The sequence below is a fragment of the Tamandua tetradactyla genome, chromosome 7, assembly GCF_023851605.1.
Source record: "Tamandua tetradactyla isolate mTamTet1 chromosome 7, mTamTet1.pri, whole genome shotgun sequence".
Taxonomy (NCBI): domain Eukaryota; kingdom Metazoa; phylum Chordata; class Mammalia; order Pilosa; family Myrmecophagidae; genus Tamandua; species Tamandua tetradactyla.
This window is the reverse complement of record NC_135333.1, coordinates 123,052,413-123,071,963: the sequence shown is the minus strand read 5'-3', so window position 1 is coordinate 123,071,963 and position 19,551 is coordinate 123,052,413. Positions and strand designations below refer to the sequence as shown.

Genomic DNA, 19,551 nt, shown 5'->3' with positions numbered 1-19,551 from the left:
CCAAACACAAATCTCTTGTGGACTTTTCCAAAGGATTGACACTCTAAGCAAGAGTGTTTTGACAAATTCTGGGTATGTCACGGGTTCCAGCCTATCTACCAGTATGCTACCATAGGTAAGCCTGGGGTTTTGTCAATAGGAAGTGAGAAGCTTTTCCAAGTAACAGAACCACTCCCATGCTCTGAAATACTCCACCTCGTCCATGTTATCACATCCCCTTGAATATAGACACTTGCAAAGTGTGTAATTTAGTTGAAGAATCCAAGCTATCACTTTAGCTTAAGAAAAAAACCCACATAATCAAATTGGCAAAAACACTCCTTAATCCATTCCCAAATGAGATTTTTCAGATAATGGATACCCCTAGCAGCCACCCAAGTCATATACCTTCTGTAAGTCTTCACTGCCCCCAATCACAGCTCTCTACTCAGTGAGATGCACAAGACACCTTGAAAACCACAACTTTTTAATTTCCTTTTTCGTTCCTACCTCAACAATGTACAGCTTTTACTTATTCTTCTAGATCCTGTTTACCCATCTTGAGGTTGCCAATTGAAGCCACTGAACAGGGTGAATTAACCCAAAGCTTGCAGATGACTTAACCACTTTATCGATTTACTTAACTTTGAGTTCAACTTCCTCCTCCATCAAGACTATCTGGTACACGTTTAATTAATAGACATCCCAAAGCCTAAATTTCACATTGAAATACCCAAATGCCCAGATTTCTAGAAAAGATCATATAACAAAGAAATAGGAAGCAATGGCCCAGGGAAAGGAGATTAAAGCATTAGAAATCATCGAGGAGGACCAGACCTGGGATATAAAGACTTTCCTAAATATGTCCAAAGAGCTAAGGAAAACATCAACTAAAAGAAATCAGGAAAGCAATAGATGAACACAGAGAATATCAACAGAATCGGAAATTATGATAAGACAAAGGGGCAAAAAGAATATTCAAAAAGAAATTGCTGAAAACTGCCTAAATTTAACAAAAGACAAGATGTTCACTGAATTCATTCAAGATGTTCAATGAATTCCAAACACGATAAACCCAAATAGATCCACACCATAGTAAATTATAATCAGACTTGGAGTGCCAGAGAATTCTGAAAGCTACTGAGAAGCAATACATCACACATAAGCAAGCCTCAATAAGATTAAGTGCCAATTTCTCACCAGAATCCACAAAGGCAAGGCAATGGGATGACATAACCAATGAAGAATTCCATATCCAGTAAATTTGTCTTTCAAAAAGGAGATTTAAGACATTCCCAGATAAAATCAAAGCTGAGGGAAGTTTTTCGTCGGTTAAAAGGAAAGGACAATAGACTGAAGCTATATAAATTGATCTCTGGTGAGGGTAATGACACAAATATCAATGCCAGTATTTTTAGTTTTAACTCCACTTTTACTTCCTACAGGATCTGAAAGGTAAATGCATACAATGTAATTGAGTAATCTGGTTTTGGACTCAATGTATAAAAAACATGCCATTTGTGACAAGAACCTCACAGAGAGGTTCAAAACCATGGTTAAGTGCCTTGAACTTGAATAACTGCACATAAGTGGTTCTGTGAGTATCCTTATTCTCAAGAAAAGTTCATGGCAGTAATGTGTTCAAGGAGCCTACACATTTAAGACTGATAAATAGAATGATACAGAAAATGTGGCATGATGTAAACATCAGTGAATCTGGGGTAGGGGCATGCTGGAGTTTTATGTATGGGGCGTATATTATTATTATATATTTATTTTTTGCACGGGCAGGCATCAGAAATCGAACCTGGGTCTCCGGCATGTCAGGCAAGAATTCTGCCTGCTGAGCCACCATCGCACCGCCCTGTGTATCATTTTATTTAACTGCCCTGTAAGTTTGGAAATATTTAAGGATAAAAAAAGTTAAACTAAAATTTAAAGGGATTACCTGGGACTCCACACTTGAATACTTGATATATAACAATGACAATCCTTTTTGACACATCCCAAACCCCAAAACCTATCTGGCAAAGACACACTTATCATGCTATACAGTTTAATTTTCATTTTATTTCCTTTCCAGAAAGTAGTTTTTCTTCAGTCTTTATGGACTCAGCTCCTTACATGGGCTTTGGTGGAGGTCGTGGGGCAGCACCCTAAAAACAAAGGAATGAGTAAATAGAATGTATTCAAGAGCACTTAATCCCCTACCCCAAAGAATTAAATATCTTCCTATCATCACTAACAACGTAGTTAGGCCATAAAGACATAAAGGCTGGTAGAGATGGGGAAAAAACACACCACTTGACCTGAAACACAACAGGTCCTTGACATACCTTAGGTCATCACATGTCTTTAATCTATCTTCTGGCTCCCACATCTCGTTTTCTAAAATACTCACCGCAGGTCTAAATCGGGGTGGGGGTGTCCTGTCCTTCCGGGCTTCACGAGATCGGTTTCTGACCACCTTGCTGTGAATGGCACAACTCACGCAGTAATGCAGTTTCACATACAGCTTAGGAAGCACATAGGCTGAGAAATAAAAATATACACATGTACATTAGGTATTATACCCAGTCTTCTCATTCATTCCTTAGTTAAAACTATATCTACAACTACTTGTTAGGCATATATACAAAACCTCCTCACCCCCAAAGCATCTATTCTGCTTGATATTTACATCCGTGTGAATACCATGGCTTATAAATCCATCTTGTCACCAGAGGAACCAAACCACACCACCCAAGGTGTAATAAGTACTCAGTTCTTCAGCAGTGAAACCAGCCCTAACACTACTTCTTGAACTCTACTTGTCTAAGAAAAAGAATTGAACAAAACCACATTATCACCCATACTAAGCTCTGAAGGCCGTTCTACAACTAATTGTGATGTACAATGGAAATTTATTGTATGTTATTTAAAGATTAAGAGGAGTTTAATAGAAAATAAAATTTAATAAGTATGACTGTTGATATTGATATTTCTGTTGGTCTCCAGTATCTTGGAGTAGCTAGAAGAAAAAAATGAGAAACTGTAACCCATATCAAACCTTAGTATCTTTTCTATACTTGTTAAAATGTACTTGGAAATTCATTACTTTTTTCTATGTATATTTCACATAAAAAAAATTTTTAAAAAACCCAAAAAACCCTACATCATCACATACCATAATATTTAGATCACCCCAGTTCACCAAAGCAGACAGTCTTCAGTACTGAAACTTACCTGTGTGTTTTCACAAGCACCCAAATGCTCTTCAGTATTTCAAAAACTGTCACCTTTACCAAGTTTCTGGCTTGGAAATTTGAATTTCATCCCTTAGACGGGCCACGACTGTTAACGCACTCTATTACAAACAGTCGCCCCATGCCCACGTGCACCATTCCTTTCAGGCACAGATCAGAACAGCAAGCGTGAGAGCAACATCCTTTAACATATACGGAAAAGAACAGTCCGTGATGCTTTAGAGAGGCGCAAACGAAGAGTCTACGAGCGATACGGAGGTACTTCTTCGGTACTATAGGTTAGGCGTTCACTTACCGTCGAAGACACTTGCTTCGGAAATGTCCCTGACGGCTGCGGCCTCTACTATGTTTCTAATGACGAACTTCTTAATGGCCTTATCCTTGGGCACGCAGCGCGCGCAGTTGGTGCAGCGAATAGGCTGCACATGGCCGCGGCCCTTTTTCGCACGACCGTTGTTCCTTCTTTTCTTTGTCTACAGCAGGATAGGGATCATGTTAGGAAGAGGACGCAGCTTACTCAACCTCAGCCCCCTTCCGGCTACATTCGGCGCCGGTAGCCTTCAGAAGGCGCCACTCAGATCTCCCGTCCCCCTACAAGTCTCTTCAAATTCAGAAACGCACATACATTTCGCCCAATCCTCCAGTATGGCCTGGGCTCTCAAATTCCTACAGGCCAAGAATCTGCTGGTTGAAGCCTCCCTCGGAATGCCCGTACTCACCACGCGTCAGAACTCACCATCTTGAAAACGAACACCCGAGAGAGGATCTGGCGTCAGGCCCTGGCCTCTTATATAGCGCAAGATCCCTGCGCTTAGGCAGGAAGCAGCCTTAGAAGACGGACACCAAGAACAGTAATCCACTTTATCAAATTTTCTTTATTATTCAGCGTTCTTCCTGAAATCTAGACTAGAAATACATTTCTAGAACTTATTTATTCCTGAAACAGGGGACTATTTTGCCTGCTGGCGGAGTAAAATTGCGTTATACGTCTCCCAGCAAGCATCGCGACATCGGACCTAATTCTGAGGTTTATTGTTTTCCGGTTGTCATGAGGCTAGGAGCGGAAGTTACCCTGTGCAAGACCGCGAAATTTATTCCTTGTTAGAAGCCGAAGGGAAAGAGGTGCACGGTGGGAGTTGTAGTGCGAAGCCGAGTCGCTTGGAGCCTTCAAGTCCTCAGGCCGAAGGTAGCACTACACCACTGGAGGACGCTTTCGATTCATTTCTGCGATAAACCTGTTGCTTGGTGTGTGTGGTACTAAGAAGCGGAAGACCTGGGAGGAAGCAAAACATTTTGTTAATTCCTACTTCTAATATGGAGAAAATCTCACAATGAGGGGCCGTGGACCAGGATATCGGTGCTTTAAGGCTACTTCTCCTTCACCCTTGTATTCCTGGATTCTGTTGGCACAGAGCCGAGCATGTGGTAAGCACCTTATAAGTATTAGCTCATTTAACCCTCAGTAAGCTTATGAGGCTTATTAAATATAATTATTAAGTATAATAACTATTATCCTCACTTTACAGATTGGAAAACTGAAGTACAGAGAGGTTAAATAACTTGCCCAAAGTCACACACAGCTCCTAAAGATGTTCTGACTTCACTGTACTATTTTGTTTCTCACCTAACACGCAAATGAATGAAAGAAAAGCCTGAACCAGTGATTTAAACGGTCCAGACCCATAATAGAAATATATTTTACATTGGTGCCCAATTACATACACAAGCACAAATACACATACATGCAAAACTGAAACACGAGCTTCATGAAATAGTATTTACCCTTATGGCATGAGGTGCACTATGTTCTATTTTCTATTTTATTTTAATAAATGCTGGTCAAGACCCCCTAAAGTGATTTCATCACTTATTGATGAGTCTGGCCTGAGTTTGAAACGCACTTCCTTATTTTGAGCCCCATTTATCTCTGGAGAGCCAGGAGAAAGGTTTGAGCATTGAGCAGGAGTAGCTAGCCATAGGTAGCCAACCCCCTAGTTGACTCCAAAGTTGGAGACACTAGGGTTGCCAAGGAACTCCCAGCTTTCAGACCCAAGATGGTGCCGGTGGAAACCAACCCTTCATTCGTAAGTCATTTTGGACTCTGTATGCACTAGATTGACCTTCACTCCAATAACTCATGAATTATAGTTTCTTTTTACTTCTAACCCACTTTATTGAGGTTAAGATATATTTTCTAGCTTTTGTTTTGAAGCCAAAGCAACCATATTTGTAATCTGTTCAGGAAAGCATATTAGTTTTGTAACCGAAAAATTAAGAGTTAACAAATAATTATGATTATTGAATCATTATGTAATTACTTTCTTGTATATTAAAATAGCAAAAGGAAGTACCTGAAATTACTGAACTGTTAAAATCTTTTATAATGATCATATATATACAATTGTATATATACTGTATAACCTTTATCTTGTGATGGTAAAAACCATATAACTGACCCCACTTGTACCCCCTTATCTTGCTTTTTGTTTTTTGCACCTTATCCTGTTATTTAACTTTAGAGCCTTATGATCACAAAACATAGCCCCTAATGTGTATTAATGAAGAAACTTGAATCAGTCCAGAACTAACCCAGCCCAATTCCTAAACTATCTGACTAGACAAAGCTAGATCTATCCAAAATTGGCCTGCCTGATGACTTGAGCAGTAGTATGTAATCAGTCTGCACATGCTCAATAATTAAATCATCTCTGACTTTATCATCTGGAGTCATTGTACTCATTGTCCTAAAACCTGCCCTTCTTTTGTTAATATAAAGCAATCAGAGTTGCTGCAATTTGGGGATACAGGTTTTTAGGCTGATAGCCAATCTGATCTCTGATTTGCGCTTAGCTATAAACTCTCTCTTTGAAACCCTGATGTCTCAGGAATTGGACAGTTGAGCACATAGGGTAAAGGACCCATGCATTTTTTTTTTTTGGCATGGGCAGTCACTGGGAATCGAACCAGGGTCTCTGGCTTGGCAGCGAGAATTCTGCCACTGAGCCTCGTTGCAGTGCCCTTTTTTTTTTTTTTTTATAGGTTTTTGGGTGTTTTTTTCCTGCTTTTAATTGGTATCAATTTGATGTCTCTGGTGGGACAAGGTGCTGAAGAAGTAGGAAGTCTTAACTGCCCACAGTTCTGGAACTCCAGCAGGACAAGTAAGCACAGCATGGTAATCGAGACTTTTGCAGGTACTAGGTAGGCTCTTTTAGACTGGAGGCTCAGCAACTGGGTTTTCTCCTGCTTTGCCGGCACTCCAGGTGGTCAGTACTTTAAAGCTTCAAAGAGAGAAACAGTTCCCCGTTCTAGGTCCGGACATCTGACTGGGTGAGTGGGTCACCAAGGTAAAAGTGGATCAGGAAATGAGTAAGTAGGTTTGAATTCCTAGGGCCCGCTTCCACAATGATCTTCTTTGATCTGACATCTACGCCTTTCTGTTTCTGAGTACCATTCTGTATGGGGCTCAAGGCCCTGACCTGAGTTTGTCTGTTGAGTATACTGGGAAATAAGTCATCCAATAATTAGTTGGTATTTACTGATTAGCTGTGTGGGTCACCAAGGTAAAAGTGGATTGGGGAAGTTAGTATAGAGGTTCATGTCCCCTAGACCTGAGATTTGAGGCCTGGGTCCTGTTCTAGAATGACTCTCTTTTGCTCTGATGTCTGCACCTGTTTTCTGAGTACCATTCTGTGTGGGATTCAAAGTCCTGACCTGAATTTGTCTGTTGAGTATATTCCTGGAAAATAAAAAATCCAACAACTAATTGGTATTTAGTGAAATTAAGTAAGTGTTTGATGCCTGTTTAACCATTAATTTGGGTGTTAATTAGATTTAGTAAGTGTTTAATGCCTGTTTAATTGCTCATTGGTGTGTTTATTAATTGGGGTGTTACTTTAAAATATAGTAAGTATTCAGTGTCTGTTAAAATTGTTAGTTGCTATGTTACTGCATTGGTATTGCTCAAGTGTTCCTAATTACTTACTGATTACTGAAATTCTTTAAAATAGGAAATTATAATTCTAATAGCTTACTCGAATGGGCTGTATTTTGAAAAATTTAGAGATTTTAGTTATGAACCTATGAGAAAACAAAAAAATAGTTTATTTCTGTAACACAGTTTAGCCTCAGTATGATTTTAAATCAGTAGAAAAATAGCCTAAAAATGGTTCTATAGAAAATGACAGAGTATTACAGTTGAAGTTGTTCTACAAGAGAGAATGGAAATGGGATGAACTGATGTATATTCAGTCCTTTATTTGTCTTTCTCAAAACACAAAATTATATTTCTGCGTTTCTGGGGTTTTTTTTTGTTTGTCTAACTTTCTTTTTGTGTCAGTCTGCTTGTTTAATTTACATTTTCATACCTCTGGATGGTAATAGCAAAGTAACAAAAAATCCTTACAGCTCTCTATTTGAATTGCTTAAAGATAAATAAGTGTATGTGTATGTGTTTGTATAAATAAATACTCTTGGAGTCCCAGAGAAAAAGTGGGAAAAAAAAATCCCTCTAGGCACCAAGGTTCAAGGCCTTAGTACTTGTATTTATTATAAACAAATCTGTACATGGGAAAGAAACCACCTCCTAATATTTCCCAAAGGCAGCAGAAGGCTGCCTCAGGAAACAGCAAAGACTTTCCCAATTGTCCAGGTTACAGCTTTAGGCCAAATAGATCTAATAATTAGAAACAATTAAAAGAAGGGCATAGGAACTCTCATCAATACTGAGACCACCTTAGGGGACTTAAATCCCACTCCTCTCCCATAAAACTTTCAAAACCAAATACAGCAAACCAGGTCTTATTCTTTTCATCTCGCCTATCCTTGCCCCCAGAGCCTCTTAAACCTTGCCGTTTAATAATGAACCAGGGAAGGCAGCAATTGGGGAAGGATTGGGTGCAGAAAGATGGAGGAGGTTAGTTTCGAGTTCTTCTACTGGCCCTGAAAATTAGAAACGATAGGCACAGGGGAAATGTTGTGGAATGGGCCATGTTGCTACCAAACAAAAGTGGTGGATTCTCTGGTGCAAGTAAGTCATGAATTGGCACCTGGTTTCAAAGAGTGAAAGCATTTAATGTTGAGCATGAAACAGGAGCTCAGATAGCCCAAAAGTCTGTCTCCCCAGTCTAAGGAGTTCAGGGTTTTTATGGATTCAAGCAAGAGGAGATGGAATTGTTACTATAGCAATATAAAGTACAAACAGAGCTGAGTCTAGGCTAGAATGACCGTTAGAATAGTAACTTAAACAGGGTTAAGGCTAGGCTTTAATAACCATTATAATAGTAAGTTTAAACAAGGTTGAAGACTAGTTGAGTTTCAGTAATTTCAGGTATTAACTTCTCTGCCTATAGATAGAAAAATATCTATCTAATGATTCAGTAATCATAATCATTTGTTAATTCTTAATTTCTTGATTACAATGTTTGTCCTAAGAGAATTCCCCATTTAAAATTTTTCCCCAATAATGCCTTTGCAACAATAACTGCAATAAACAAACCATTATTTAAGTATAAACAGCCTTGGGATAAGGGTAGTTGAATAAAAGCTAATTGCCAAATTTCATTAAGTAAAGGAAAATGTCCTTGAGAACTATGAAAAGGTTTTCTTGGATTTAGGCTTGGGCCAGATTAAAGAATTGTCTTTATTCCCCAAGCATCTTTCCCAAAGCTTGATAGTCAGTATACTTTTCAAGTTGTTTATAATTTCAGAATGTTATGAAAACAAAGAAATTTTTTTAACCTCCAATAGAAAAAATGCAAATACAGGTGTGAAAAATGCAGTGACAAATTCTAGTCCTACTCCTGTTTTTATATTAACTTTTTTTTGTTTTTTAAAACTTTTAAATTATGTAACATAACATATATACAATGCAAAGAAAGGAAAGCGCAATAGTTTCCAAATAACTCTTCAACAACTAGTTACAGGACAGTCCCAGAGTTTGTCATGGGCTACCATTCCGTCATCTCAGATTTTTCCTTCTAGCTGCTCTAAAACATTGGAGGCTAGAAGGAATATTTATATTAAGTTTTGAACCGAACAATTTTATTGTACTGGGGTATAGTCTCCCTAAATTACTGATAAAATAACTTAGCATTATATCTACCAGATCTTTTAGACGGTGAAAAATGTAAGTTTGTGTTTGATGAAATTAAGTTATTTTGACAAATTTTAAGAATAATTATGTTTTGTAGGGTATTTAAAGGCAGTATCAAAGATTTATTTAGTAACTTAAAGTGTGTGGGGATGTAAAGCATACAGGATATGCTTTGTTAAGTAAAAGAGTTTAGTTTAGTCCTTGAAAATGTAGAACAAAGCCTCGGGGAATGTGGAAAGTTGTGGAAGTGAATTCTGTTTGTCATTGTCAATGCTGATCAAAAATTTGATAGGCTTGTTTATAATATTTTTAAGAGTTTTTGTGTCAAACTATGTGTTCACACAAATTAGTGTTTATTTTTCTCTGTTAAAATAATGTGGATTAATGGAATGATTTCTAAATGTTGTGTGAGTTAATTTTTTTAATTAATAAAAAAAATGTGGATTGATGGTCCTCTCTTAATGAAAAGTTATAAAAAGTTTTTCTTAATCATTTGAGTATTGTTTTCTTAAATTTATTTATTAATTAAAAAAATTAACAAGAAATAAAAATTAACATAATCAGTAATTCACGCTATCATCATTTAGTTGCATATTCATCATTTCTTAGAACATTTGCATCCATTCAGAAAAAGAAATAAAAATACAGTAAAAAAATAAATAAAATGAAAACAGAAAAGAAAAAAAAAATTATACCTACCATACCCCTTACCCCTCGCTTTCAGAGTATTCTGTTTTTAAGACAATTCTTATATATATATTCTATGTAATATCAGAATGATATCCTTATTGATGTTTATCTTGACCTTCTGGTCCTTTATTTTAGGAAACAAATATTCTCACTTTTAAAGGGATTAGGTCATTTTCTTATAATCATATAACTCCTTTTTTAAAAAAATATTTTTATTGATAAAACAACATACAAACATTCAAACATTCTTCTTCTTCTTCTTCTTTTTTTAACATGGGCAGGCTCCGGGAGTCAAACCCAGGTCTCCAGCTTGGCAGGCAAGAATTTTTGCCATGGAGCCACCATTGCACCGCCCAAAAATTCTTAACATAAAAACATTCCATACATGGTGTACAGTCAGTGGCTCAAAATATCACTACATAGTTGTACATTCATCACCATGATCACTTTTTAAAATATTTGCATCACTCCAGAAAAAGAACTTAAAATGAAAAAAGAACTTGTTATGTTACAAGCAGCCACTAATGTGCCTTTTATTTGGCTCTGGATAATTTGGGGATCTTTCATATATGTCAAAAAAATTTTAGGTAAAAACAGGTATATTTTAAAAGTAAAATGCAAATGCCCACATTTGCAGGCCTAAAAGAGAATTTCATACTATATAAAAGTACTTCTCAAATAGTGATTAAGTGCTCTCAGCGAATTCATGGCAAAGTTCAAAATGGGTCATGGAATATCAAGGGAAATTTCTTATTTGATTCAAATGCTTACTGACAGTAACAAATTATGATTGTTTATGCCATTTATAAATAGCCCATTTTTTAGAAGTCAGAATGAAGATTAGTGGTTAGCTTGTCTATAAAAAGATAAATTTTTGTACTTTTTCTTTTAAGAATAATAGTTATATGTACACATGGAAAAAATTAATCCCATGTAGAAAGGTATGAAATGAAGTGCAAGTTCTTCTTACAAAAAAAGAAAAAACTCACATATGCCATATCTCCAGCCCCTCCTTCTCATTGACCACTAGTATTTCAATCTACTCAACTTATTTTAACCTTTGTTCCCCCTATTATTTGTTTATTTTTTATCCATATTTTTTACTTTCTGTCCATACCGTAGAAAAAGGTACATCAGACACAAGGTTTTCACAATCACATAGTCACATTGTAAAGCTATTTTATTATGCAGTCATCTTCAAGAAACAAGGCTATTAGAACATAGCTCTACAGTTTCAGGTGCTTCCCTCTAGCCACTCCAGTATACCATAAACTAAAAAGGAAATATCTATATAATGCATAAGAGTAACCTCCAGGATAAACTCTCGACTCTGTTTAAAATTTCTCAGCCACTAACATTTTTTTTTTCTCATTTCTCTCTTTCCCCTTTTAGTCAAAGTTTTCTCAGTCCCTTGAAGCTGGGTCATCCCCGGATTTCTGTCCTGTGCTGCCAGGGAGATTTATATCCCTGGGAGTCATGTCCCTCATGGGGGGAGGGCAGTGAGTTCACTTCTTGTGTCGGCTTAGGAATGAGGCCACATCAGAGCAACAAAAGAGGTTCTCTGACACTTAGGGTTTTTTTTTTTTTTTTTTTTGGTACACTGTGTGGCGGGCTCACATTTCATTATTTTCCATGTGAGTATCCCGTTATTACAGCACCATTTGTTGAATATTTTTGGTTGGTTGTTTAGTTTTTGTTTTATTGCTTATTTGTTTTTTGGGAAATGCATGGACCAGGAATCAAACCCGGTTCTCCCAAATGGGCAGGTGCAAATTCTACCATTAAACTATGCTTGCACCCCCTAGGCCTAATTTTAAGTAGGCTTAGCCCATCCATTACAGGAATAAGATTCATAGGGGCAAACCCCAAGATCAAGGGCTCAGCCTATTGATTTGATTGTCCCAACTGCTTATGAGAATATCAGAAATTCTCCAAAGAGAGAAGTTGAATATTTTCCCCTTCCTCCCCATTCCCCCAAGGGGACTTTGCAAATTATTTTCTATTCACGGTCCAAATCACTCTGGGCTTTTTCAGGGCATCACACTAACCTGGACAAACCATTGAAACCTCATACTCTATTCAAGATTCCATGTACTTATGGTTTAACTTGTATTTTACTTTTCATTGTCACGTTGGTTAAATAAGAAACCAAATATTGTTTCACAGTAATGCATTTTCCTGTTTAACAATGTTGTGGTAGTTAGATTCAGGTGTCAACTTGACTAGGTGAAGCTGCTTAGTTCTATTGCTGTGGACATGAGTCAATGGCTTGTGAACCTCATCTGTTGTTGATTACATCTGCAGTTGGCTAGGAGACATGCCTGCTGCCAAGAATGATGTTTGATTTAATTGGCTGGTGCTTAAATGAGAGACTCAACATAGCACAGCCCAAGCAGCTCAGCATACCTCATCTCAGCACTCACATCTCAGCCCTGGCCTTTGGAGATACAGAAAGAAATTACCTCGGGGAAAGTTGTTGGAACCCAGAGACCTGGAGAGAAGACTGGCAGAGATCACCCTGTGCCTTCCCACATAAGGAAGAACCTCAGTTGAAAGTTAGCTGCCTTTCCTCTGAAGGCAATGAAATAAATCCCTTTTTATTAAAAGCCAATCCATCTCTGGCATGTTGCATTCTGGCAGCTAGCAAACTAGAACAGATTTTGGTACCAGGAGTGGGGTGCTGCTGTTGTTTGCAAATACCAAACATGTTGGAATGGCTTTTTAAATGGATAAGGGGACGATTTTGGAGGAACTGTGAAGAGAATGATGGAGAAATCCTGGAGTGCTTGAAGACACCGTTGGTGTAAATGAAACCACTGCCAATCTGGACGAAGGGGGATATAAAAGGGAAAAATTGGAGTTTGCAGAGTGAGAATCATGGAAGCTCAGGTCTGAAGCCAAGAAACCTTGGCCAGCAGAGTTGACCCACCCATATACATGGAGAGGGTGAGTTTGCGCTGAGGGCAGAGGATGATCCCATCTTGTTGCAGTGGAAGAGTTGTGCCGCCTCAGGCCTTTGAGAAGGGATAGCATGCTCCTTGGGGACTGGGGAGAGCCTGGTTACCACCAGATGGAGGGGTTGAGCATGTGTCCCGGAAATGACAGAGAGCCCAGGTGTGGTCCCAATGCCTGGAGAGAGTGGGGCTGAGAAAAAGGTGGTTTCCTCAGTGTTCCCCGAGGTTGATTTGGAAAGAGGTGGGCCACTGCATAGGCCCTTGGAAAGGGTGGGACTGCCACTTTCTAAAGCCAAAGGATAAATGACTTTCAGATTTTGAAATCCCATGGTGTTTGCCCTGCAGGTTTTACATTTGTGTTCCTTCCAATTTCTCCCTATGGAAATGAAAACCTGTATCCTGTGAATGTCCTCCTTTGCATACTGGGGCAGATAATTGTTTTGAGATTCATAGGTTCATGGCTAGAAGAGAATTTTTTGCACTTGAATATTGTTTAAGGTGATGAGTGTAATTGCCAGGTTGACAAGGGGTGGACATGTGGTAGTTAGATTCAGGTGTCAACTTGGCTAGGTGAAGGTGCTTAGTTCTATTGCTGTGGACATGAGCCAATGGCATGTGAACCTCATCTGTTGTTGATTACATCTGCAGTTGGCTTGGAGGCATGCCTGCTGTAATGAATGATGTTTGATCTAATTGGCTGCTGCTTAAGTGAGAGACTCAACATAGCACAGCCCAAGCAGCTCAGTATACCTCATCTCAGCACTCGCATCTCAGCCCTGGCCTTTGGAAACACAGAAAGAAATCACCTCAGGGAAAGTTGTTGGAACCCAGAGGCCAGAGAGAAGGCCAGCAGAGATCACCTGTGCCTTCCCACGTAAGAAAGAACCTCAGTTGAAAGTTAGCTGCCTTTCCTCTGAAGAACTAATGAAATAAATCCCCTTTTATTAAAGCCAGTCCATCTCTGGCGTGTTGCATTCTGGCAGCTAGCAAACTAGAACAAATGTTGGAACCCAAAACTTTTGCCCTCTAAAAATCAAACCTTAAAGGATATCTTTTTATTTCAAACTGTTGCAGAGGATTTGTTTTTTCACCTTATGAAAGTAAGGTGCTAAAGTAGTTAGTTTAATATATTCCATAGGGAGTGTTATAATCATTAAAAAGGGATTTTTCTAAACTTCTGTTAGTTAAATCTGTGTGGTGATATGTTATTCATATATTTAGAGATTGTATAAATTCCTAAAGACTTGACAGTGTTCTCACTGTCCATGTTATATCCTGATACTGATCTGTATGATGTTAGACAACAGTAACAGTTGTTAGTCATGGCTTTAGTTATTCTTAAAAGTATGTTAGAGATCATGGAAAAGACCAGATTTCCCTGTCAGTTATATTACTTTCCTCTAATGCTTCTCTGAAAGTGTATGTGGTCATTGTTGTGCTGTGCTTTGAAATTTATTGCTTTTTTTGTATATATGTTGTTTTTCACAAAAAGTGGGGGGAAAAGCTGATTATGATGATAAAAAATATGTATTCCTTCTAACCACCTGTATTCTGGAGCAGCTAGAAGGAGAAATCTGAGAGGATGGTATCGTAGCCCAAGACACACTCTGGGATCTGTCCCATAACTACTTGTTGAAGAGTCTTTGAAAACTATGTCTTTACTTTCTTTGCTTTGTATATGTGTTATATTATACAATAAAAAAAGTTAAAAAAAAAAGTGCATGTGTTCAGCTACAAGTCAGAACTTCATCTTCAACGAAAAGGGACATTAAAAGAGAACCAAGTCAAGTATATAAATTATGTTCTATTAATTAGCATAATCCTGGTAAATGTGTAAAAGTAAAACAGGATAACACTTTTGCTATGATTTGTGGTTGATGACACCAGTATAAGTCGGTTGTCAAGTGTTTTTATTTCTGGTAATAGCTTCATTTAGAAAATGCTTATAAGAAAATTGGGGACTTCCGGGTCAAGATGGCGGCTTAACAACATGCACGTTTTAGTTCGTCCTCCAGAACAACTACTAAATAACCAGAAACAGTACAGAACAGCTCCTGGAGCCACGGTAGTGACCAGACACACAGCGTACCCCAGTCTGGACCAGCTGGACCGGCTGCGAGCACCACCCCGAACCGTGAGTTCCCAAAGCTAGGGCGGCCAGCGCCCCTGCCCCACAGGCCGCTTCCCAGAGGGGAAAGGAAAGGACTTTACCAGCAGCAGGGACTGGGCACAATCATACGCCAACTGTGGAACTAATTAACAAATTTGACTACTAAAAATAGGCCCCCTGGCTAAGGTGAACCTGATCAAAGCAGAGGTTGCTCATTTTTGCCCCGGCGCCAAGGGGGCAGGACTGACAGAAAAAGGGGGAAAAAAAAAGAAGGAAACAGAGGTTTTTGTGGCTGTGTATCTACAAAGGTTTGACTGCCTCTGGATATAGTGGCAGGACTTTTCAGGCTGCAACTGCCCCAGGCATAGGCAGAAGTGAGCTCTTTTGGGGGCTTGTCCTTAGCCTGGGCCTTTCCCAGGGGAGGGGTGAAGCCCAACTCAGGTGGAATCCCTCCATCAAGGAATTCTGACACCAGGGCTTGGTAATTTGAAGCCATTAAAACCAACCTACAACCTCTCCTCTGTCTCCACCACACCCCCAGCAGGGAGAGTCTGCCAAAGTTAAAGGTACCACATCATCTTATGCTGGTGGGACCTGCAGTCAGACAAGCACCACACACAGGGCAGGATAAGAAAAACAGAGTCCAGAGACTTCACAGGAAAGTCTTTCAACCTGTTGGGTCTCACCCTCAGGGAAAACTGATGCAGGTGACTCTTTCCTCCTGATAGGAGGCCAGTTTGGTCTGGGAAAATCTGGCTGGGGTCAATAATATCTAAGTAGACCCTCCTAAGTGTGTAGGAGGGAAAGGCACCATACAAGCAGGGCAAGAAACAAGAAAACAAGAACTGAAAAATTCTCCTCTGTTAAACAAAACTTAAGCTAAAGGTCCAGATAAAGCTGAACAGAATGTCAAAGAACAGATAGACAACAAATTCATCCAGCAAGAAAACCCTAGATAAAAGAAGTGAGCGCAATCTCCAGAATAAACTAATTATGATAATTAAATGCCTAGACGCCAGCAAAAAAAACAAACCACATTAGGAAAATTGAAGATATGGCCCAGTCAAAGGAACAAACCAACAATTTAAATGACATATAGCAGCTGAAACAATTAATTCAGAATGTACGAACAGACATGGAAAACCTCATCAAAAACCAAATCAATAAACTGAGGGAGGATATAAAGAAGGCAAGGAAAGAACAAAAAGAAGAAACTGAAAGTCTGAAAAAACAAATCACAGAACTTATGGGAATGAAAGACACAGTAGAAGAGATGAAAAAAACAATGGAAACCTACAATGGTAGATTTCGAGAGACAGAACACAGGATTTCAAAACTGGAGGACAGAACATCTGAAATCTGACAAGAAAGAGAAACTATAGGAAGAAAAATGGAAAAATATGAGCAGGGACTCAGGGAATTGGAAGGCAATATGAAGCGTATGAATATACATGTTGTGGGTGTCCCAGAAGGAGAAGAGAAGAGAAAAGGAGGAGAAAAACTAATGGAGGAAATTATCACTGAAAATTTCCCAACTCTTACGAAAGACTTAAAATTACAGATCCAAGAAGTGCAGCGTACCCCAAAGAGAATAGATCCAAATAGACATTCTCCAAGACATTTAATCATCAGAATTTCAGAAGTCAAAGAGAAAGAAAGGATCTTGAAAGCAGCAAGAGAAAAGCAATCCATCACATACAAGGGAAGCCCAATAAGACTATGCGCAGATCTCTCAGCAGAAACCATGGAGGTGAGAAGACAGTGGGATGATATATTTAAATTATTAAAAGAGAAAAACTGCCAACCAAGAATTCTATATGCAGCAAAATTGTCCTTCAAAAATGAGGGAGAATTTAAAACATTTTCAGACAAAAAATCACTGAGAGAATTTGTGACCAAGAGACCAACTCTGCAAGAAATACTAAAGGGAACACTAGAGACAGATACGAAGACAGAAGAGAGAGGTGTGGAGAAGAGTGTAGAAAGGAAGACTATGAGTAAAGGTAAAAAGAAGGAAAATTAGATATGACATATAAAATCCAGAAGGCAAAATAGTAGAAGAAAGTACTACCCATGCAGTAATAACACTGAATGTTAATGGATTAAACTCTCCAATCAAAAGACATAGTCTGACAGAATGGATTAAAAAACAGGACCCATCTATATGCAGTCTCTACTCAAAGGACACGAGGCCAAGGACACAAATGGACATTTACACACCAATGTCTATAGCAGCATGATTAACAATTACCAAGAGATGGAAACAGCCCAAATGTCCATCAACAGAGAGTTGACTAAACACACTGTGACATTTACATAAGATGGAATATTATGCAGCTGTAAGACAGAATAAAGTTATGAAGTATGTAACAACATGAATGGACCTTAAGGATATTATGCTGAGTGTGATTAGCCAGAAACAAAAGGACAAATACTGTATGGTCTCACTGATATGAACTGACATTAGTGAATAAACTTGGAATATCTCCTTGGTAACAGAGACCATCAGGAGATAGAAATAGGGTGAGATATTGGGTGATTGGAGTTGAAGGGATACAGACTGTGCAACAGGACTGGATACAAAAACTCAGAAATGGACAGCACAATACTACCTAACTGTAATGTAATTATGTTAAAACACTGAATGAAGCTACATGTGAGAATGATAGAGGGAGGAGGGCTGGGGACATAAATGAAATCAGAAAGAAAGATAGATGGTAAAGATCGAGATGGTATAATCTAGGAATGCCTAGAGTGTATAATAATAGTGAAATGTACAATGTACAAATTTTAAAATGTTTTTGCATGATGAAGAATAAAGGTATGTCATTATTGCAGCGAGCTGAAAATAGATGGTAATTAATATTTTAAAATGTCACCTTATGTGTGAGACTAAAGCAAAAAATGTTTGTTATTTTGACTAGAGCATTTCCTAAGATAACTCATGTAGATAGTTTGACTGAATGTCATAAGTACCTGGAATCTCAGGTAGGACATGAGATTTTGTTGGTTTGTCCAGAGTGATGCCCCGATGAATCCCAGAGTGATTTGATCAGTGACTGGAAAAGTATTTGCAAGCCCCCTCGGGGAATGGTGAGAGTGGGGAGAAATTCAACTTCCCCAAGTTGAATTCTTGATATTCTCACAAGTAGTGTGGACAACCAAAGCTATAGGCTGAGCCCCCAGTCTTGGGGTTTGTTCATATGAAACATGAAACTTAACCCCACAAAGGATAGGTCAAGTCTACTTAAAATTTAGGCCTAAGAGTCACCCCCAAGAGAGCCTCTTTTGTTGCTCAGATGTGGCCTCTCTCTCCAGCCAACATGACGAGCAGTCTCACCACCCTCCCTCTCTCTGCGTGGGACATGACTCCCAGGGGTGTGGACCTTCCTGGCAACGTGGGACAGAGATCCTGGAATGAGCTGAGACTCAGCATCAAGGGACTGACAAAAACCCTAGAATGAGCTGAGAATTAACATCAAGGGATTGAGAGAACCTTCTCGACCAAAGGGGGAAGAGTGAAATGAGACCAAGTGTCAATGGCTGAGAGATTCCAAACAGAGTTGAGAGGTTATCCTGGAGGTTATTCTTACGCATTAAGTAGATATCACCTTGTTGTTCAAGATGTAGTGGAGAGGCTGGAGGGAACTGCCTAAAAATGTAGAGCTGTGTTCCAGTAGCCATGTTTCTTGATGATGATTGAACAATGATATAGCTTTCACAATGAGACTCTGTGAATGTGAAAACCTTGTGTCTGATGCTCCTTTTAGCTACTATATCAACAGAAGTGTAGAACATATGGAATAAAAATAAATAATAGGGGGAACAAATGTTAAATTTAGTTTGAAATGCTAGTGGTAAATGAAAGCAAGAGGTAAGGGGTATGGTATGTATAATTTTTTTTTCTCTGTTATCGTTTTATTTCTTTTTCTGTTGTCTTTTTATTTTTTTTTCTAAATCGATGCAAATGTTCTAAGAAATGATGACTATGCAACTATGTGATGATATTAAGATTTACTGATTGTACATGTAGAATGGAATGATATCTTAATGTTTTGTTTGTTAATTTTTTTAATTAATGAAAAAAGTTAAAAAAAAAAAAAAAAGAAAAGAAAATTAGGGCCCAGATTATAAGGTCTTACAGCAATCATATTTATTCCTGAGAGTTTTAACTGTTATTTCTGAATTCTGAGATGCTTTGTTCTTTGTGTATAACCTGGTAACTCCCTGCGACTTTGAGTATCTGGGTGACACCTGAGGCTCAAATTCAGAGTTCTCTAGCTCTGAAAATACTTTAAAAAGCAATGTTACTCCATAGAGCAACTGTTAAAGAAGGTAAATAGAGATTAGACTTCAATTAGGGATGTGAATGTAGCTGATCTGGTCAAGACTAAGGTAAATCAGAACACAGGATAAAAGATGATATTGTCTGTATTTTGAGACTTTAATTTCTGTATGAGACCAAAGGAGAAGAGATTTATT

The 19,551-nt window shown here is 38.5% G+C and overlaps 1 protein-coding gene and 1 long non-coding RNA gene across 2 annotated transcripts in view; one reads left to right on the top strand and one right to left on the bottom strand.

Moving 5' to 3' along the window:
* Positions 1–2,029: 2,029 nt before the first annotated feature.
* On the bottom strand, positions 2,030–4,101 carry RPS26 (ribosomal protein S26). The gene is made up of 4 exons (XM_077111007.1): positions 3,961–4,101; positions 3,520–3,697; positions 2,381–2,511; positions 2,030–2,135 (listed from the first exon to the last, which is right to left on the bottom strand). Exons 1-4 carry the CDS (start codon positions 3,961–3,963, stop codon positions 2,100–2,102), a joined length of 348 nt encoding a protein of 115 aa, XP_076967122.1. The 5' UTR covers positions 3,964–4,101; the 3' UTR covers positions 2,030–2,099.
* Positions 3,354–19,551, top strand: part of LOC143642519 (uncharacterized) — a 38,902-nt gene continuing 22,704 nt past the window's right edge. The window contains exon 1 of the long non-coding RNA XR_013155702.1: positions 3,354–4,649. This is a non-coding gene — a long non-coding RNA (uncharacterized LOC143642519). The remainder of the gene's footprint in view (positions 4,650–19,551) is intronic.

Bases quoted from the DNA above. Each gene is read 5' to 3' on its own strand.
- RPS26 (XM_077111007.1), bottom strand. The intron at 2,512-3,519 runs GTAAGTGAACGC...TTTATTTCTCAG, and splicing joins CGAAGCAAGTGTCTTCGACG to CCTATGTGCTTCCTAAGCTG. The intron at 2,136-2,380 runs GTGAGTATTTTA...CTTTGTTTTTAG, and splicing joins CACCCCGATTTAGACCTGCG to GGTGCTGCCCCACGACCTCC.